The sequence below is a fragment of the Callionymus lyra genome, chromosome 10 (genome assembly GCF_982586985.1).
Source record: "Callionymus lyra chromosome 10, fCalLyr1.hap1.1, whole genome shotgun sequence".
NCBI lineage: Eukaryota > Metazoa > Chordata > Actinopteri > Syngnathiformes > Callionymidae > Callionymus > Callionymus lyra.
In genome coordinates, this window is record NC_141827.1 from 28,918,839 (window position 1) to 28,941,841 (window position 23,003).

The following is a 23,003-nucleotide window of genomic DNA, read 5'->3' on the forward strand; positions in this document are numbered from 1 at the left end:
TAACTGACAATCTGATTCAATCTATTATGTTTTTTCTTCCACAATGTATAAATATTCAACAGCACTGGATCGTTCATTCATTCATTTTCTACCGCTCTATCCCTTTTCGGAGTCGCGGGGAGACTGGAGTTTATCCCAGTATCATAGGGCGAGAGGCAGGGGACACACTGGACAGGACGCCAGTCTGTTTTCATCATAGTTATTTTATTGTTTATATACGGTTTAAGTCAATGTTTGTTCATTTTCGTGCCGCAATTAAACTAAATTACATGTCATTAAGTCCACCGCAGCTAAAGGAAGAATGTAATCCTGTGATGACTGAGGACGAGAGGATACAGTTGACTCTATCAGCTTTTAAAGCTAAAGACTGGACATATTTTGTAAAACTTGTCAGTTAAAATTCACTGTCCCCTAAAATCATTTCAAGATTTATAACAGAATTTCCCTCCCCTTTTTGTTCTGTTTGCACATATTTTGACTAAAAACAAATGAAAGCAGTTACGACTTCATCAAGAGCCATGTGGTCTGTAAATTCTGCAACACCAGAGTCAAATATGAGACAAAACTAAAAATATATCCTTGTTACTACTGTATCCAATATACCGTAATATAACACACCGTTGTCCCTGTCTCATGGTTTGCATTGTACCACAAGACTTTTATCAACACACACCCTTAACATGAGAAGTCCCATAGAACAGCTGTTTGGCTTTTCTAGCTATAAAACCCACAGGGCAGCCAATTGGATGGGAAACCCCTGTGGATTCATTTTGATATGCAAACGAAGCGACCATTGCTGCACCACAGGAGGTATATTTAAAGATATATTTAGCTCACAATTCGATGCGATACGTTCAAAGATCAGCTTTAAAAGCTGCTGGTGTCGACTGTATCCTTTTGTCCTCAGTCATCGCCGGGATCTTGCGGGATTTCATTGTTGCTCTAGCTGCGCAGGACCTAATAACTGTTAAATTGCAACACCACAAAATTAATATTTTCATCTTATTGTAAATAAAAAGGATTCTTTAAAAAAAAACCAATTGGTTTAAATTAAATGAACCAATAAAATCTATAATAAAACATTATAACAGTGGTATTGAATACAGTAACATGAACAAAAATATCAAAGTATATCGTTGTATCAATTTATTAATTTTTTCACTCACTTCCTACTATACTCACTATACAGACTTTTGATTGCTGATGATTAAGAAGAAATGAGGCTCCAAAAATGAAAAGAAACATTATCAGACTCATAATTCCCATTAAAAAAGTTTGAATTATATGTATTTTAATATACATCGCGACTTAACTGAGTTTGACACCACTGCTGTAAAAGGATAAATTAAAGGCACTTGAAGGAGTTTTCAGCTTGGGCTGGACAACCATAATAACAGGATTGAATACAATAAAAATAACATCGAAATAAAAAAAAATAGTCTGAAATATTGAATTCACACAATTGTTTTCCTTATTAAAGCAGTTCTCAACCCATCCACGATGAGTGTTCCTTCAATAGTACTGGTCTGGCAAATTAAACCGTGCTGGAGCTTATAATTAATAAATGGGTCTCTTCAACCTGAGTCAACGGGAGTTGTTGCCTAGCGACAATACTAATATGAGCTCAGGCATATCATGGTATAGAAACTGGTTCACTAAGACATCATGAGAAGGCAACAGACCATTTGACATGTAACAGTTGGAGTGAAACACATAACTTTGAACTATTTGATGCTCACCTGTGTTGTTTTTCAAGCATCGAACTGAAAGCATGTATGCATTGAAATTATTTGATCCTGCTCTCTTGTTCTGGAATTATGTTTATATTAAATAATGTGGTGTGGTGCCATTACTTCACAAGGCGTGATGGTATTACTCCATTATTGTAATACTTTGTTGCGATGCAGTATTTCAGAGTTTAATCTTACTCCGAGAGACTTTTTTATTTATGTATTTATCCTTTATTTATCCAGGTTAGACTCATTGAGATAAAAATCTCTTTTACAACAGAGACCTTGCCAGGATGGACAGCAAAACACAGTTGCACATAAAGAACAATTTCATACAGTATTAAGTGTGTTGGTACAATATAACACTTGGACTCAAGGCAATGCAGTATTACTCTGCAAGGCGACGTAGTATTACTCTGCAAGTCTATGCAGTATTACTCCGCAAGTCGACGCAGTATTGCTCCGCAAGGCGCCAGTGTTTAATCTGTAAATCACTGCAGTATTAATGTGAAGTGTGCCACAGTATTACACCGAGAGTCTTGGTAGTATTACTCCAAAAGACAATGCAGAATTAATGTGCAAGGAGTCAGTGTATTAATCTGTAAATCACCACATTATTAATCTAAAGGTCACCACAGTATTACTCCGCAAGGTAATGTTACCGATTACTGTGCGAGGCACCACACTATGACTCTATAAGGGGAAGCAGTAAGACTCCACAAGGCCACGTAGTATTACTCCGCAAAGCGATGCAGCATATTTTTAAGCGTCGCAGTATTACATGAATGTTACACCCCCTTCTCACTCTTTAGTGTTGTTTGGGTTATTTTGTATCAAATCTGTTTATATTTATACTACTTTTAATGTACTACCTGATTCCTCTATAGTCTAAAAATAAAATCTAAATCTAACTAATCTTTAAACAATACGTTGGAGGTGGTGTTGAAAAGAAAAGATTATATATATACTGTATATATATAAATATTGCAAATATATAATGCAAATACACACACAGAAGTGTGATTATGGTTTCAGTGAATGTTTTGGATAACAAGACCTTATTTACCTGAGAAGACGACAGCCAGACTTTGTATTATTCTTTTTTTTTTTTTCCACCACTAATCCTTCCTCTCCAGCGTTAAATACCAAACACGCTCTTGGTTTGGAAGGTTTTCTCTTCCCAAGTGTCTCACCTTGTTATATTGCACTCGCCGTTGAAACGCGTCTCCCACGTCTTCCACGAGACGGGTTTGGAAGGGCAGGTCGAAAGAATTCACGGCAACACCAAGAGTGGCGTGTGTGCGTCAGACAGACAGAGCCACGGGAGACGAGAAAAGAAAAAAAAACACATCAAATCGACGCTCATCATGCTGGCTTTAGAACCCACATGACAACTTAAGCTCCATTTCCTCGGTCATTTACGGATGTATGCTGCCACTGATGGATCACAATGCAAATAATGAAAAGGAACATTGAGGAGCGCTTTTTTTTTGGTTTGAGTGGTTTTGAAAAGCTCATCACGAGTCTGTCGCCAACGTTCATAAAGCTGCTTTGATAAGGTTTCATTTGATCCTTTAAAAAAAAAAAATTGTTTGTTTGTCCTCAGAGCCTCGTGATTGTCGCGCGGATACGTGCGAAGAAAGTTTGACTCTCGTTTCTAGGCTGACTTGAAAAGTTTCCCGTGACTCAGTGAGACTTGTACATTTTTAATTTCCCTGGTTAAGCAGCAGCACTTTGAGACAAACGTGTCCTTGTTTGAACTGACGTCGGTTAATTATACATTTCTCTCTGATTTGCCGAGATTCTCCGGCTTTTTCCGGCGTGACCTTATTTTGACTCGAGAAGTCACTATCGGAATTAGCTGCCCCCATTTTAATTCTTGCTTTCGTGATTTTCTTTATTTTACTCGGACAATTACGGGATCAGTTAAAAGGGATTAGTCCACAGGCTGAATTGGTTCATGTCGGAATTGAATGATTACTTAAATAAATTGTGTTATTTAAAATATCAGTTTCTCCGTCGGTGCCGATATATATATTTAAACAGTGAGATGAAGTAGGTCAGTCGAGAGCATATCCAACAGACCTTGGTTCAATCCCAGCCTTCAGGCTTTGGGCATATATTTTATTCAGATTTATGTGGAGAAAGAGCAGAATTATTATCTGCAAATCCTCTATGGGGATGAATGGATTACTTTTCCAACTTCAACCAATCGCTCCTGGCTCCGAACTCCGCACCTCGGCACGTACCGGCCAAACTTGACACAGTTTATTGTTAACGAAGAGTTGTGTGATTATTTCCGTTGGCTTATCTTGGCTCAATCAATCCTCTGTCCCAGCGCATGTAGAATACTAGGTCACCACCGGAGAACATGTATTATGTTTTTACAGTACATGCAGGATTAAACAAGAGCACAGAGTATGAAAAAAAAAAAAAAGCAGGAAATTCTTTGCAAGGGTTTTTGTCAGAGCCGAACAAAAGTTTTGAACACACAAAAGGCGATGACGTTTATTTAGGCCTTGGTTGGTTTAAAGTCATTTTTGTGGAGTTGTTTTTTTTACAAAAGTTAAACTCTACAACCTGCCACAACTTTTTAAGAAAGTACAATGTAACAAATGTCAATGAACTCGCAACAATGATTGCCAAGTTCCTACTTGAACACTGGCCAAACAAATCAAGAACCATTTATATATATTTTTTTCAAGTCAAAGCAAGTTTTAATTCATAGCCAAAGCATCATGTGAACTCTAGTTGCTCGTTGTTGGAGTAGCTTAAGAGATTTTTTCTTTGAAGTAAAAAAAAGGGTTCAAAATTGGATAAAGTGATCACTTTATTTATTGAACTATTTGTTTTAAAAATGTAAATACATTTGCTAGTGACAAAGAAAGAGGAACATTTTATATTTATATATATATATATATATATATATATATATATATATATATATATAATATTTAAAATGAATAGAGAAACGGTTGTTTAAGAAATTGCCAAAATAACCATCTGGTTCCACAAATCCTTTAAAGATTTTTTGACTCGAATACAGAAGGTTCTACGTCAGGATACTGTTCCTTGATCATGCTGTAAGTCGCACCACCTCACTTTGCTAATGCAGTTATTAAGTTACAATTTTAGACGCACATGTTTGTATATTCAATATTTTTTATTGTCATTATAATCATCATTAATGGCGATTTTATCAAATTACAAGTCGAAATTATGTATATTGGATACCCACAGATGTAGAACCCTTTATATTTTAAAGGCTATGAAGGTTTTTGCATCATATAAAATAGAATAAAGTGAATTAAAACACGAAAATCAGAGGCGTCGTGGAGATCTGTGCCTTTTTCCTTTAAAAAGAGAACAGACACAAGAGAATACAACTATAGAGCTATAATTGGGTCAGTTTAATGGTACTTGTGGAGAGGTTGTGTTTTTGTTGGAGGAGTCCAATGCTCCAGAGGTGGTGAGAAGGCTTGATCAACCCAAGTCCTGGTCCTGTGTGGTGGGGTCATTAGAAGGATGGAGACCACGGATAGGAATTCAGGGGTTGGAGGAGGTCAGGGAGGCAGGGAGTGGCCTGGTTGTAGGGGGATTTGTGAGCGATGAGGAGGATTTTAAATTGGATGTGCTGTTGGATTGGAAGCCACTTGAGGATTTGGAGGATGGGGGGTTAGTGCGTTCACATGAAGGTGTACTGTAGAGCAGGGCTGGGCGTTTACAGTTTTCTAGGTGGCCACCTCCTAGTACTTTTTTTTACTTGAAAAAGAAAATAATTAGTTCACCCAAACTTCCCTCAATTTCTACTCACCCTCATGTCTACTAAGGGTTAGCATTTTTTTTTAATCCAATCAAAATACCTCCATACTGCTCATCTGTAATGTCCCTCTTGTATTGAAGCCTCAACAAGAAAAAAGATTTGTAAAAATAATTAAATACGTCTCTATATTATATATATATATATATAACTGTCTCCCTGCATTGAAACGTTGCAACTGCAAAATTTACATTGATAGCCTGGAATTATCTGCGTAGTAGTAGACGGTAGAGAGATTTACCTGATCCGACCAGAACTTTAGCATTTACCCTTTAAATATTGACTTGTTTAATCTTTTCCTGAACAATTTCAATAGAAGATAGATGCTACATACGAGCAGTATTGGTTTATTTGGATGATTTTTTTTCAATTTGTCTTTTTGGACGAAGATGAAGACCAAGACAACTGAGCTCAAGTCGCTACACAAAAATGAACAAACATTTTTGTTTATGACTCTGAAAAGGTTAGTCGACATGAGGATGAGTAGAAAATTAGTGAAATTTGAGAGAGCTATCACTTTCATTTTTTAGATACAAATAAGTTTGATTTACTAAAAATGTTTAAATATGTCTTCTAAAAGTAGGGAAAGATGTACAGATGTAAAAAATGTAAAAGACAAAAGAAATATACTTCAAATATTTCTACATCGCATACAGAGAAGACAAATGGATAAGTGCAAGGATGACGGTGCAGTGGACAGATAAACCTGTGTCCAGCAGACCATCAGGGAAACATTTTGTGTGACTAGTCTGGATAATTTGAAAATCCTCCGCCCTGCTAACGCTTACATATAGACGCAGGCGGTCATCCTTCACCGGCGCTGTCCATCACGGGCGGAGGTTTCACGGCAGACAGACGCCGTCTGCTGTCGGACGTGAACGAAATGAGCATCTCTAGGTGAAGGCATCGAGGGTTGAACGCAGGTGAGGCGGAATTTACTCCCAGGAGTGTCTCACAATAATAAAAATTTGGCAATGACAAAAACCAAGCAAGGCAGGAGTGGTTTCATTTCTGAAATGAGCTGTGATGACATGTGCGTGGTGGTCGGTGCTGCTGCCTCACAGCATGACCATCCTTTTGAAGGCAACTTGAGGCAACTGTGTTTTTTTTTGGTTTTAATTTTCTTTCCTGCTATGTTCCCCTTGCGTTTCCATGGATTCCCTCCAGGCTCTTTCTTTCCCCTCTAGAGGACTTAATATTATAATTCACCAGTTCAGTGTGATGTTGTTTCATAACTTCCTTCGTCCCTCCACTGTTCAGAGGCGACCAGGAGACATCGTAACAAGCTGACATCTTCTATTATAGACAAGTGACAGATTTACTCTGTCCCCAGCAGATGTCTTGGCTATTGTGGATGGCTGGTTGACATAATCGTCATTCAAGATTGTCTTGCCAGATTGATCACCCGCCACACCATGTGTAAAAGGCCTCTTAAGGTCTTGGTGGAACGTACCGCTTGTGCGACATGTCGTTGTACCAACAGTGTGAATAAAGAACCTTAATGCGGTCTCTTGTGATGGCATTTTCAACCCCCGTGAGTCCAGTAGCTACCATGTTTGTGCAGTAAACTGAAAAATTAATGTTTTTTCCACTGTACTCAACCTTACCTGGTTTGTGTTACATTTCCACCGGTATGTCGAAACAGATACTGCTTTTTAGACCCACCTCCGCTCTGGTTCCAAGCAAGCTGAGTCGGCACTAAAAAGATACAACTGTTGGCCATCAGAGAGTGATGTCACTGAAGAGTAAGCAGAAGTCTGCTCTAGTAGAAGAACTTACATTTCTCAGATCCTTAAAGCTCTTCACTGGCTGTCAGTTTCTTTCAGGATCGATTTTTAAAATTCTGGCTCCTCCTTACATCACTGATCTGATCCAGCCTTACACCCCAACTCGGGCTCTTAGGTCTGTGGATCAAAATCTACTGATGGTTCCTGGATACGCTTCAGGACCAGAGGAGAGAAATCCTTCCAGGCTGTTGCTCCTATGCTTTGGAACGATCTTCCTCTCTCTCTGTGTTTGATGGATCTACTGACCCCTTCGAGAAACATCTGAAGACATTTTTATTTGTTTTTTTCCCTGATTTTCTGGGACTACTGTGTTTTTCTTATGTTTCTTGGCCTTTTAAATTATTTATTTGAACTGTGTATTGTTAATATTGTTAAAGCTCTTTGTGTCCCTGGTCTAGAAAGGCACTTTAAAAATAACTATTACTCACTTATTTACTTACTATTCCATTAGGTAGGTAGGTAGGTAGGTAGAACTTTATTGATGCATCAGGAGCTCTCCATCAGGATTTTTTTGTTTGTTTTCCAAATTAGCCACAGCAGATAAAACAATTTTTCATAAAAAATAAATCAAAATAAAAGAACAAAGAGAAATAAAGAGAAAGAACAAGATGATACAATCTAAGTCTAAAGATAAAGAACATAGATCAAAGAAAAATAACAAAGACAAAGGATACAAAGACTAACATAGAACAGAACATCATGATACTTTTACTCCAGTCCTGCCCCCAAACTCAGAATTAGGGCTGGAACTGTGTAGTGGAAAAGCACAGATAAAGGTCATTCAATCCAAATTCTCCAACATCTCTTGGATACGAGTATATTTGTATTCATAGCTCACTAGCAAAGCTAATGGACACGATAGCTACAGTAGTTCCTCATTGCATGATGTCTCAAAGGTATTTTGTTTTGCTGTAGTTTGGACTTTTTTTTTTTTTAAACAACTTGGATCAGAAAATAAATCATCTCACAGGCAACTTCATGTTACTTGCATTATTTATACAGAAATCCATGGATCATTGAGGCTGGGGAGCTGGCGTGTTTCTACATGATCAAATCAAAGGTTTTTTTTTTTTTCAGTTTTCCCAACTGATGCGCTCCTGTTATTTACTCCCTCCCCAGGACATTGATCTCCCTACCTATTACATACCGCTAAGTGCTTTCCCCCCCATGTACCTCTGTGTCTGTGTTATTGCCAGTATATTAAAATTAACTACCGTAATGGTTCATGCTCCTACATTTACTGTGATTGATCCCATTACAGCGTCTGTTTCTCGATACGCAGTCGTGCTCCAGTCCTGTATCTGCCTAAAATACGGTGTCGTCTGTCGTCTGTGATACTCCGACATATGCACTGTTCGGTGTGTACATTTTTGACGTGTTGTGCCAGCTCTGGGAGGTCTGCCAGGCAGCTTACTGCGTGGATGCTTTCTTTCACGGGGACAAAAACGGAAATGACAAGGCAATCACCATTCTGTCAGCATTACCATGGTAGCACGGGGCTGGCTGTTTATCCCAAGGTTAATGGGATGAAGCCTGGAGCTCAGAGCGCCTCGATGAGAGGAGCATGTGCCTGTTTGACTTAACACAAGATGAAAGTCGTCTCCCTCCTGGCCACATCAGAATGCATTATTAAAATCGCAAATGTTGTTTTGTTACTTTGACATCAAGGAAAATGGATTAAATTTATTATATATTTTTTTGTCTTAATGTGTAACAAAAGCTTGGGAGTTAAACTTGCGCATCAGATTGCTTCCGGTAATCTTGGGGGTTCTCTGCTAGTGAAGGGGGTGGTGGGGTGGGCTGCCGTCAATTGACAGAACCCCGTTCATATGTGGGAACTTGAAGCGGTATTTTGGGATTTCCTCTGTTATTATTAGACTGACACCTACACGGTGAAAAATTCACCAGCTTGGGAAGCGATGGAATGTGGGAACACCGAAGAAAACAAGACTACAAAGAAGGGTGAAAAGAAGGGTGGTTTCTTAAAGAGAAAAAAATATATAGGATTTAAAAAAAAAGATAAAATCCACATGTAGAACTCCTTCCCTATTCACCAGGTCTTCATATTGAATTGATTGATACATAAATGTATTTGATTAAAGTATTATTATTTAATGCTCTAAACAAAATCTTCTGCCACCTACTACCTACCCTTGCTGATTAATAAATCACGATGACTTGTGATAAGCGTACTCTGGGAGATGCTTGGTATAGAACGGAGTATATCAAAGTCTTCTTGTTAGTATGCATCCTGGAAGCCTACCTCATAAGATAGTCTTGTTCAGCTGTGGGGAGTCCCTTAGGCTCATCTTAAACCGTTTTAAGAGATGGTTTTAATCCCTTGGAACGGTTCGGTTTTCTTGCCAGAAGAGAAGGTTTCTCAGGAGGAGATAATCTAGGTCTGTGATTTAGACTTCTTCGCCACAACCAAACCTCAGATGAATAATGAGATGGAGACCAATATGCCTTGATGACGGTCTTCTTTCAAGCCTCTTGTACTGAGGAGCGTACAAGTATTTTGACAATTGTAATCCAAAATATAAATAATCTATGATCTTGAACACGATAAGTGTATGTCTATGCCCTACTTCACACATCCGTTTTTCCTCTATTCATATCTTCAAAAAGATGTTTTTGTGCTTTTCCACAATCCACTCAAGGGTTGAGAGAAGTAAAGCCAGAAAATTGCAACTGAAATTGCTCACTGGGGAACGAGAATTGTTCTCATTTTGGTCTTTTTATTTCTCCTACCCTTACTTCTTTTTGTAGTTTGAAGCCCATGTTGCCCTCTTTGTTAAGGAGGTACAAAGTAGCAGGAGTCTTGTGTTTTGTCTGAAAAGCCCTCTAATGTGAAGACCTTTTATTCCTCCCAAATAAAACATATAATTGTTGTTACAGCAAGTGAGGTAGTAGCTTGAAAAGGAAAGTAGTTTCCTCCATTTACACATGAATGTTATAAAAAGAATAGTACACAATATCATATCCAAGTCCATTCGACGTCGTACTAGCAAGCTCTTGTTGCAGATTCAATTTTCCAGGGTTCAAACCCAGGTCAGGAAAGGTAGTCTCCGCTCACTCTGACAAATGGTGTTGGATGTGGGATATTTATTGTAAAGCATCTTTGATGCCCATTAGATGTCCGCAGGAATCACTCTTACGATGCTGGAGGTCACGGAACGAGGCAACTGATGGTGAAATACAACCTTGTATGATTTTGAAATGCTTCCCATGGGGTTCGAACACATGAGCACGTAACGGCATAAACGGTTGAGCCGTGGCTGCCACTGACCTTAATTTAGTAATTATACGTCAAAGTAATTGTTTGTGTAAATACTTTGTCCTTGTTGGTTAAAAATGGTGGCAAATTTCACCCTTTTTTTTTCTTTACTAAACTTTCCATTTTCACTCCCAAATTGTTGTTAACCTCCATGTTATCTCCGGGTTGAGGTGAAACAAATTTGTTTCCCTTCAAGCAAATTAGGTTTCCCTTCTTTAAACACGAGGGTGCAATCGTCAAATCTGCCTATAAAGAAATCAAGGTTTGAAAAAAAAACAACTGGTGATTAACATCACCAAAAAAACGTCCCAAAATCTCTGCTTGTATTCAAAGTTTTGCCGCTTTCGCTATAGTCGGTGATCAGAGATTTGAACACAGATTGGTGACTTTAATCCTGCTTACTTTTGAAGTCAATCATGTCGTGCACGTCGAGGGTTAATATTGATAAAACATCAGATGCGTCCAAAGTAATCTGACTCATGCCGTGAGTTGCTTGAGGACAATGTCCCGAGCGGGCAAAGCACCGCCCCAAACAAGGACGAATTCCCTGTTATTTTGCTAAGAGGAATCTCCATAAGCCCGCGGCAAAAGTGCCTCCAGGGAATGAAATCATGAATATTGTGTAACAGAGAAAACTTGAAATCCATGCATGCTTCCTTGTTCCCCTGATCCCTTGGCTTTTGTTGTTTCATTGGCCCATTGTGCCCGAGAAGGGATCAAGGGGACCCCTGTCGGTCGTGGATTATTCTTTTGTAGAAGCGCAACTGTAGGGGACTAGAGGATTAAAAAGAGCAGACACTGGATAGGGATTGAGCAGGAAGTGAGTTTGTAGCATCGACGGAATAAAAATTGTTTAAGAGGAAGGGTTCCTGTTGAATAGCCTCTTTGGCATTAGGCTCTTTGTCAAACCCTTCTCCAGTAATTGCGCCGCTACCGTAATGAGCTTTATTAGAATTCGTAAATCATATATAGACACCGGGAATGGCCTTGTAACCAGATGGTACATTTGTATCGTGCTCCACCAACTGTTGTTCAGATGACAACGCAGCAGAACATAAAACAATCTTCTATTTTTTTTCTCAATTTCCGTAAAGGGCATATTGAAACATCTCTGCCGCCACCGCTGAATACTGTGTCTGTAATTTTGCCTCCCCAAGCCAGAAGAGGATTTTCGAAAGGGAGTAACTCAACGGCTCTAATAAGCTGTTGACACTTTTGTTTCCGCAGGAAGCCACGGACCTCGAGGCTGGTCAGCTTTGTACCAAGAGTGCGCGGCGAAGAACCAATCGCCAGTGGACATCGCGGATGAACAGGCTTTGGTCTTGGATGAGTACCAGGAGCTGGTGCTTGACATGTTCCACACTCAGTCGTCTAATCAGACCACCATGAAGAACACTGGAAAAACAGGTCTGTTCAAAACATTACGACCATCTCCTCTTCCAAGTGTGTTCTGAACTGGCCAGAAAACCACTCTTGGTATATTTCCACTCTCTTTATCTATATTCCCGGATAATTTATTCAGCATAGAGTATGGACAGCAAATGGGATTTGCATTGTAGAACTTGTACAACAAACTCGGTAGGCAGAAAGGAAAAGCACTAATGGGCTTCAAAATGAATAATTACGATTGTTTGTTGTAACTTATGTGTTTTCTTTTAAAACTAAGATGAAACGGTAACATTTTTTGAAATGACTGAAACGTGTAAATCCACCAGGAACTGAAAGATGGCTGACCCATCTGGCCTCTGGTCTCCTTATTTTTATTGTTGAGCTCCAAAAATCTGGATTTAGAGACCATGCTAAGTTCATGTCAACCAATTAGAAGGACCAAGAAGAAACACAAATGCGTTTTAACTAGTGGTTTGCTGATGATGCTTCATGAAGCATCGACCATATTTAATAGAGACTACTAGATGGCACTGTTCCTTTTATTTTCTTTAACTTTCACCAACCATTTGTTCGAAACCTCGCCATAATTTCTAAGATCAGCTTAGATCAGCACCTACTGTACACTGACGAAGAGGCATCACAAAGCTTCATCAGTAGTTTCAACTATTTGCAGTAGAAGTTAATGTCAACTAATAAGGAGGACCGAGACCAAACACAAATTGTTTAGATGAAAAAAAACCGGGTGTTAACTAGTGATGTTCCGATGATGCTTCATGAAGCATGGTATTTAGAAATTGGAGACCACTAGATGGCACTCTTTCTTGTATTATCTTGAGCTTTCAGAAACCGTTACGTTGAAACCTCACCACAATTTCTAAGCCAAGATCGCCCCCTACTGATTACTGACGAAGAGGCTTCATGAAGCTTCATCAGTAGTTTCTATACTTTTCACAGTAGAAGTGTGTTTAATCATGGCTATGAACATTTTTTTAAAAATCAGGAATTGCTATCCATTTTGTTATCCAAGTGTTTTATTCATGCAGAAAGAATAACATTTGTTCTCTAGTTTATCATGTTTTTTTTTCTTCTCAAACTTGTGTTAGATTTACTTCTGTGAAAACCAAGGCCATCGATTGACAATATATTGTGTGAATTTTTTTTATTTTTTATTGATGGGATTTCTGGTCAGTAAATGAAATGAAGCATATGAAGATATGATTTAGTGTTATTACAAAAAACAAAGACATGTCCGTGGGTACTTTGAAATAATCTTGAGGTGAAAGAACTTCTCTCCGCGGAGGAAGTTTCAGCTCAACATCCGAGGTGTTGCAGTCTCCGCAGCACTGAACATGTTCACTCCGTCTCGCTGACTTTAATTGTGACGTACAGTGGACGCTCACAAGGACTCACTTTGGACTGAAAGTCAACATTTTAATTAAGACCGGAGATCTTTAAAAGTTCATTGCACTCGATTTCACAATCCTCCCGTGGCCGCCCGGGAAGCGAGCTGATTGGCCGCCTGTCATCCATCCTTTTGCTCCGACGAAACATTCCTCTGTAAAAAAAAAAAATTCAAACAACTCTCAAAACCAAATTCGTGGCAAATCAGATGGCCCCAGAGACGTCTGCATTGATCAAGGATTTACTTTCACACGCACTCCCCCTCTCTCACAGGCTGTGATTCAAGGTCTTTTTGGCTTAGCTTCTAATTCCTGCTCAGCTGTTGGAGGGTTCAAACACACCCAACGCTGCATCCCTAATGAAACTCCCAGGGCCGGCTCGCATCCCACTTTCTCCTGACTTTACTCGTGTTGCACGCCGGATTACACCACTTCAGAGGCAGCGTGGATTTATCAGCATCTTTGTAAATGTTTATATGCATTTTAAGTAAATGAATACCACCATTGTGCTGATGCGGCTGATCTCGCCGGCTGATAGTCACTTTGACCTGCTCATTTCCATCCGGAAAATCTGCATCGAAGGCTTTGTTCTCCTTCAGCTTTAGCAGCTTTGGCATGTTAATACTTCCAGCAGGCTTTATCTTGCCTTGGGGAGGGTTGCTGCTAAACCCCTTATCACACCCTGTTTTCTTCCTCCGGTCCCCTCGCCATTCCTCACAACAACCAATAATCCCTTGTTTTCACTTATTTGTCATCTGTGCTGCAAAGCTCATGGCTCACCTGTTTCATTAGGTTGATGCCATCTTGGATATACCTTTCATTCTTCTCCTTTGTTTGTGGGCCACAAGTAGATTTAATCGTAAATTCCCAGACAGGGAAAAAACGCATGGAATGCATTTTGAAATTAATTTACTTCCGCGATCAAAAGCTTATAAAAATTCAGTAGATATACTGTATATATTTTTTTATAATGATAAAATGCTTTTATAAAAAACAATCTTATCTCGTAACATGGGTCAGTATAATCTCAGATTATGTAAAAAATATTAAATATAATCCCTTGTCTTGGATAAAAGCGAGTTTTTTATTTTTTATTTGTATTTTCATTCTAATCACCCACATTTATGCATCACAATCTCTTTTAATTAATACACTTATTTTGGAATTCGATAAAATATTTTTTGCAAAAAGGAAGTTCATACAAAAACTATTTTGACTATTTATTTGATAAAATCGGATAATTTATTATATCCTTTTGGTTATGTATATTAAATATAACCCATTGTTTTGATGCACAATGAAAGATTAATGACAGATAGATCTTCATAAGATTTTCAATTTAATTTTATATTTGTATTTTCTTTTAAATGTCAAACATGTATTTATCTTAATCTTTATTAATTCCCTAGTTGTTTTTTTTAGTTCTAGAAGTTCCATTCTATGTTTTTAATAATATTTTAACACCAATATTTACAGACAAATAAATATAAATCCTTATAAATTCCGATGGGGAAAAGCTGTTGATTAGTGGTTATTATGTTCACAGTGTTTAAGTAAAGTCTTTAAAACCTTTATATACACAAAAAGACAAATGTAAATGACAAATAAAAATATAAATAAGTATACTGGTTATAGTTATGATAAAATGAATAAGTTCTAATGAAATTGTACACAGAATATTTTATTTATTAATTCACTATTGTAATTTTACTGGAACGAGATAGATAATAAACCTTCCTTGCATTATTATTTCTCCATCTACATTCTGTCACCTTTTACAACAACAATATGCATTCAAGTAACTTGTTATTTTTTTCACTTTTATTATTAAAGTATCATTTATTAGAATTTTTAACTGGTTAATTTCAATAGTAAAATGATCAATTATTTTTAGTGTTACCTTTATTTTAGATACCTGAATCGACTTCATGTCTACACATGAACACAGTAGTCGAGGCTAGCATTAGCTTCCTCCCTGCTAACCGTTAAATGGATTAAAGCGTCTCTACTTTGCTTACCCAGGCACGACACTAGGAGGACTTCAACGAACACATAATTATATATGGTCCATGACGAGACATAATGTCTGTCATTAATGGTCCGCCGGTCAAAGTCGGGAATCGCGGACGAAGCTCTTATCATATTAAGGGTTATACGAGCCAATGGTTTGAATCAAATTTGTATAACTAATAGTCGGATCATTCAATAAATGAGCTTCTCTGTGAATGACCCCCGAGTTGCTCAAAATCAACGTTTATTTTCTCTAAATTAATGACGAAATGGCCGACCACTTCCCATCTCATAGTGATATTTTATCATCTTTTTCATCAGGCGTTGATGCCAGAAATGTGTTGGAGCTCATGAGGTGGTCCCACTGCAGGTTGCGATGTCTTCTTATGAATTCAAGTCGATGTTTTAAAAGCCTAATGACTAAGACATAAATAAGAGCGTAAAACAAGTTCGTAAACGATCCGACGTTCGGGTGGAATTGTTTTATCGCTCCTTGTCAAATCCCATTTATATATCTCTATATGTTATGAGGTATTAAACCTGATTAAAATGTATGAATGATGGCAATTCCTGCCTTTTAACGTGAGTAAATACTGCCAACAAATTACAGGCGCGTCAAATAAAAGGGAAAGACAAAGAGCAGCTGCTACATCGGTTTATTGTATTCATCCATAAATAAAAGAATCCAGGGATCGTAAATCGGCTGCTCTAGACTCCCTTTTATCTTGCCTTGTTGATGAGATCAATCGTGTTTCACTTGTGTGTATCTCTTAACGTTTTTCCTCTTTGGATCTTCAGTCGCCGTTTTCTTGAAGAACGACTACTTTGTCCGCGGCGCGGGGCTGCCCGGACGCTTCAAGGCGGACAAGATGGAGTTCCACTGGGGCCAGAGCAGCGTCACGGCCGGGTCGGAGCACAGCATCAACGGCAGGAGGTTCCCTGTCGAGGTAAATCATCCGCCGCCGACGAGTGCAAGAGTCTGAGCGATGAGTCTCCACGAAGACGGTTCAAAAACTTCAATATTTCATCAAGAAATCAGAGTTAAACTTTGAAAACTTTGTTGGAGACGCACATAAGAGGGAAATTGAAAGAACTTTTTTTTTTTTTCCGAAGCATTCATTCGTGGGAACAAAGACATTGTTAAATGTTCCGTTCCGTGAAGCTTTTGTTAGCAAAAAACTTACTTCGAACTAATAGTTTTCCTAACTTGACTCCCGTGGAACAGGAGGGTTGAAGGTAATGACTCAGGATTGCAGTGATTCACTGGAACTTTAAACATCGTGACTTGGGTTTTATGGAGCACAGCTGCTCCAGTTCCCCCCTTTCACAGCTGCATTTGTGCCCGAGGACAGAGAGGTTGACGGCGGATGGAATTGGGCAGCGGTCCATTGCTGTGTCACGGGAGTTTTGTGGCTCCACGCTTTGACTTAAAGGTTATTTTGGAAAAACGCATTGTTCTGCCTGATTACTTCTTAAACTGACTTTGCTCAGATGTTATGATCCATTGAAGCAGCGAACCCTTTTTTTTTTTTTTTAAAGACTTTATGATATATTTGTGTTGTTGAGACTTTAGATGTACAAACATTTAAGCTTTCATTTCATAATGATTTTAATAGATATCAGTGAAAGTCGTACATATTTGATCTCTGAACACTAAAAAGCATTGCCACAGTCACTATGAGAAAGTCATTGATGACTGACATGAAAAGTAACTTAGTTACTTTACCGATAAGTTGATTTTTAAAGTAACAAAGTTAGATGACAAGTTCCTGCAACACTCCCTCGCTACAAAACAATGATATGGTTCACCCAAAATTTAAAATTCACTTGTTTCCTACTCACCCTCTTGTCAACTAAGGGTTGGTATTATTTTCAGAGTAATCCGTTCCTTTTTAGAGTTATAGACAAAAATGTTTGTTCATTTTAATGTAGCGACTAGAGCTCAGTTGTCTTCGTCCAAAAAGACACTTAAAAACATCCACATACCTCCGTACTGCTCGTCTTTAACGTCCTTCTTTTATTAAAGCCTCGGCATAAAAAAATAGTTCCGGAAAAACCTAAACAAGTTAGTATTTTAAGGTTGCTTTTAGTGGACGCTGCTAGGCTAGCTGCTAGGCTAGCTGCTAGGCCAACGTCCTACACACACAGGAAGTTCTCCAGGTAAATATCGCGAGCACTTCCTGTGTAGACAGTACACTGGAAGCGATATTTGAGATACAAGAGGGATGTTACAGACGAGCAGTATGTTGGTATTTTAATGTTTTTAAGTGTCTTTTTGAACAAAGACGAAGACAACTCCGCTCCAGTCGCTACATTAAAATGGACGCTATTGAGTTTTGCAACAGATCAGTTCCCTTATTTACATAATTCTGGTGAAATGTGGGTATTTAATCGCGTTAATGAAAGTGCGTTTACAACTTTACTGACACTAGACGGCCCTTTGAACGACGTTTGTGAAAGTCCAGGTCTGATCGGAACATTCCTGTAGAAAACCAATTCACTAAATTCTTTGTCATAAGGGCTTCCCATCAACTTTTTATTGAAGCAGTCAGCCGTCAAATAAAAGTGCATGACTGTAAAAGTGCATCACTGTTCTAAAGATCGCCGGATTAAACTTTTCCGTTAACGGAGTTAAAAGCATCTAAATGTCTGTAAAATAGTGTTTTGACTTCTAAATTGACCGGATCATACCAGGCAAATAAAAGTCAAAATAAAGATTACCATAATGAAAATCTAAAGACATTTAAACAGGATGAAATCTTGAAGAGATATGTTAAATAAATACAAAGTAAAAATCGTATTGTATAAAAATATAAATAACAATGACTAGAAAGCAGCTTAATGGAGGGTATTAAATTACATATTTCATATACAATTATATTATGGAAAGACATTTAAAAAAAAAAAAAAAACGGTTGCAAAAAATGATATTCCCAAATAGGAATTTGTTTAAAAATCGGTTTTATTTCATAGTTTAATCATATGTCATATGTAGTTTACTTGAGTATATCATTTATGTTTGTCTGCTAATGCGAAGATACCAAGCAGAGCGGTCCACTTTCTTTCATATTTCACTCTTTCATTCCACAGCCCAGGAAGCTGAAGTCAGATGGGTGTCGGTCAAATGACCAATAATTGGAGCCAATGTAGCTCTAAAGTACAAACAGTGCTGGTTTTCTGGTTCCCTCTCTTTGAATCGTTCTCAGAAGTCAATCCTTTTGATCTGGTGAGGCCATATAATTAGATTTATTTCTTTACACTCACCAATTCATTTTCAGCGGGGCTCGAAACATCGACTGAACAGTATAGGGAACATTGTAGGGCTTTTGATGGTCCGGCTCTAATGAAGAGAAATGAACTGTAATCAAAACACTCTTTGAAAACTGAATCTAAACAGAGGGTTTGCATGAATCGCAAAAAGTTTGGAAAACTGTGTTACAACTATAGCGAATGATTAACAGAAATAGAATTGTTAAGATCTGAGTCAAACGAAAAGTTTTTTTCGGAGTTGAATTTCATAACATCATCCGAATTCATTATGATTATTATCTTCGTTATTATTTTGGTATTATTATATGAAACAAGGCAAACAATTGGTTCAGTGTAACACTCTAAAAGTGACCTTTTTTTGCACCATTTTTTTTTGCACTTTTAACGTGGCTATTATTTTCATGTAGTGACCTTCAGATGAAAAGAGCAAAAATAAAATGGCCTCACTGGAAAAAGGTTTAAGTGATGGAACCCCAAAATTCATTTATCTTTACTAATTTTTTACTCACCATCTTCTCACTAAATATATGTTGCAAATGGAGCTCAGTTGTCTTCGGCTTAGTCCAAAAAGACACCAAGACAGGAAACAATCTGGGTAAATGTCGCTCCTGACCTAAACTTGGAGCAATTCTTTCTGGAACAATTCCTCACGTCGAGGCTTCAATACAAGAGGGACGTTACTGACGAGCAGTATGGAGGTATTTGGAGGTTTTTGTTTAGCATCTTAGCCTTTTAGCTTCCGCTAAAACAAGCTTCAAATACCAACCTGTTTTAGCTTTTTAAGAACAATTCATTGGGATTGAGCTATTGGGATGGTTTAAGTGTCTTTTGGATGAAGACGAAGACATCTGAGCTCCAGTCACTACCTTTACATGAACATACATTTGTCTATAACTCCAAAAATAAACGTATTAATGACCAAAACCGGCATCTTGAAGAGTCAAATCTGGTCCCTTTCAAACAGTAATAATCGAACCAACTGAATTGAAATGCACCTCATGTACCGTATTTCCCGCACTATAAGGCACACTTAAAAGCCTTTAATCTTCTCTAAAAACAATAGTGCACCTCAAATCCGGAGTGCTTTATATATGAACAACCTGGAGGGTGACTTGTTTACAAACACTTTCATGACTCCGCGCCAACTGAGCCGACACGCCGTTGGCGGGATTACGTCATTGCGTCATCACGGGTTGGGATTTACGACCCACGTCACATCATGGCGGACGTCTATGGCGTGATATTACTGCCACCGGTTTAAGCGTGTGTCTTGCTGCGCGCTCAACCAGTCATACATGTGCGTTCAACATGTCATACACACGCATTCTAGCTGTCATACACGCGCTCAACTTCACTGTCTGCTCACAACACCAGTCTCACGAGCTGCTGCTTGAAGCCTTTTAAACATCATTTGAACATCGTTATCATGGGAGTGAATGGAGTTTTCAGAACGCTTAATAAAGTTTGACTTTATCTGACTGGTTTGTTGACATTCCCTTTAGCACAGCTTTATATTATATATATATATTCATAAAGCAATCCCAGTCAAACGTTTGACTGTATCTTTTATTCTATGTGCCCTATTTATGAAAACAGTTCTTAAATAGGCCAGTCATTGCACTTGAGCCTTATAATCCGGTGCACCTTATAGTGTGGAAAATACGGTACATGATATTCAAGTATGCTAGCTGTGTAAATGAAAAACAGAACTTAATAAAGAATAAAATGTCATTAATCAACGTCATGGCAACTTATGGAACCCACTTTGAAAATTGCTAAAAGAAAAAAAAAAGTCTACCAGAGAAGCCAAATCTTTGCACCACACATACCGGGGCGTCCAATAGTTGCACCTTTGAAGAACGCTAAACCAATCTTGCGCTCTCCTGATAAATCACGAGTATGAGCAATGGGTTTGCTCATGTTTTAGCACCTGCGAAGCTGGAGTAAATCAGCCTTCATGTTTCATGCAGCAGCATGTGCGGCGGGGACCCCACATGCTTATGACCGCGTGATTGATGTTCTCTGTCATCTGTTACTCAGGCTGAGAGCTGGTTTTGCATATGTGCTGGTCCTGTGTACAGATTCTGCTTGACCTTGAAGGTTTAGCTTTAGGTTTGTTTATGTCCGCTGAGCCAAGACAGTTTTTTTTCTTCAACCTGATGTCCAATTAGCTCTGTTTCCAGAATGACTCACACACACACACACACAACACACACAGCTGTGGGCCTTTGGAAAGTGGCCTCTCCTACAGATGGCGAAGTGAAAAAAAGACAGTATAGACCTGCCTTTGAGCTTAAACACAAATTTGTAAATATGCACAGAGGAAGGCGAGTGCACTGCTGCTCTAATACAACCAAAAGGCTTCTCGGCTTCTGGCTCCAGATCTTGACATTAATCTAAGCGCAGCCCTTTTTTTCCTTTTTTTTTTTTGTGAGAGTGAAGTAGGGAAATCGATGGATGGACCACCTGTTCCCTCAAAGAGCGAAATGAAAAATGAAGGTCTAGATGTTTTTCTCCTCCAGGGTACTGTAGGGAGATCTTTTCAAATAATATATTGGGTTGTCACAGGAGTTGGATTAATTATACATGGATATTACAAATCACAGCTTGAGAATGGAACTTCTTTGCTCGCCCTCCTGAATGTGTTTTATAGGCGCTGAGCAGCTCCTCCCTGTAAAATAGTTATTGTTGAACGAGTGAGGACTGAGTTAGAAAAAAAAAAGCTTTCGAAATGTCATCTTTAACATTAATGTTGTTTTTTCTCACAGTTTATAATTGAGGCAAAGAGGAAGACGCCACATTATTGTGTTCGGAAGACACGTAGCGTGAACGTTACATTTCAATACAATGGTAGAAGCTTTTATCTAAATCAAAAAACATGGTGGTTTAAATAAAAAAGAACAAAGGTACTGTCAGGTTAGGATTATGACTCAACGCTTTTACTTACTTGAACAAAGAATAGAAGTCAGATCTGGTTTAAAGCCAGACGTTTTACTTGTATACAAGGAGAACAACACAGAGTTTACATGTGTGTCTGAATTCTGAAACAGGGCTGTTAGGTCGCTGTTATATCTTCATCCCAGTTTCACGAGCCGTCTTTTTTTTAACAATTTACTTTTGGTTTTATACTAAATCAGTTTTCCTGAATATTTAAAATAAGGGATTGTGCAGTGGACTTTACGCTAATTGGCACAGCTTCATCGCTCAATCATAATTCAGCCTGCCTAAACATGTGCCGTCACAGATACTATTTTTGGTTTGAATTTTCGTTAAAAGATTGGAACAGACTAAACTTTTTAAAAGCTTGATCGGGAGGTCAAACATAAACAAAACTTAATTTATGTGTTTTGATAATCTCATAAACACTTCTTATGCAACATGGATATAGTCTAGTTGTCAACAACAATGAAACGTACAAGAGTATCTATTGTTTGTCAGAGTTCAAAACCATTCTCACAAAATCACATTGTTGCAGCAGAGTACCAAACAGTGATTGTGGCCGGACAATAAACTAGATAATTGGACTGATATTTTTTTTAACATATTCAATATATTTTTAAACATACTTGCTGCTTCATCTCAAAAAATATATATATATTGAAACATACAGTATATTATTTGTGTTTCAGCAGAAAAGGTAAACACTATGCTAACCAATAGCTAAAAAATAGCCTAGCTTTTATATGAAACATATTTATAACATAATCATAATTATTTTTAAATAAATGTTTAATATTTGATGTTTTATGAAAGTGAGCAAGGCCAAATATAAACGGTGACATCACACCTTGAGTTATGCAAAATAAAAGCTTCTTCATATTCAACAACTGTAAGTTTCAGTATTTAGAAACTAGCATCAACACTTCTCTTTGTGGTGTTTAATTTGACTCTTGAGATTCATATATATATATATATATATACGTACTTCATTCATATACCTGCTTGGGAGTGACACAATCATTCAATGTATACTTCTCAAATTTAATTTCATCATGACACTGATTGAGACTTAATTTGTATTTGTAGTGACAATGTTTACTCTAGGGAAAAAAAACATCTTGTACTGTACATCATGTAGTTCTTTCATACATGCTGCTTTCAAATGAAACTGCAGATCCACAATCTATTTTCAGAACCGCGTACTCGGTATCATTTACTTGGAGTGTGTATTTGTTTGCGAGTGGTCCGTCACTACACGATACCCAAACTTTTGATCCAGGCATCAGTCACTCCGCTCCATCGTGTTGCATCACAGTCATCTTTCTATCTTGGGAAATGATGCATAGCAGGAATGTTTTTCAACCTTCTGATAAAATGGAA

General features: G+C 38.1%; 1 protein-coding gene across 1 annotated transcript in view; it reads left to right on the top strand.

Annotated features, from left to right (window-relative positions):
• Positions 1–23,003, top strand: part of ca16b (carbonic anhydrase XVI b) — a 149,480-nt gene that overhangs the window by 60,350 nt on the left and 66,127 nt on the right. The window contains exons 3-4 of the mRNA XM_087801891.1: positions 11,842–12,021; positions 16,212–16,360. Coding sequence (XP_087658017.1) covers positions 11,842–12,021; positions 16,212–16,360 — 329 coding nt within the window. The remainder of the gene's footprint in view (positions 1–11,841; positions 12,022–16,211; positions 16,361–23,003) is intronic.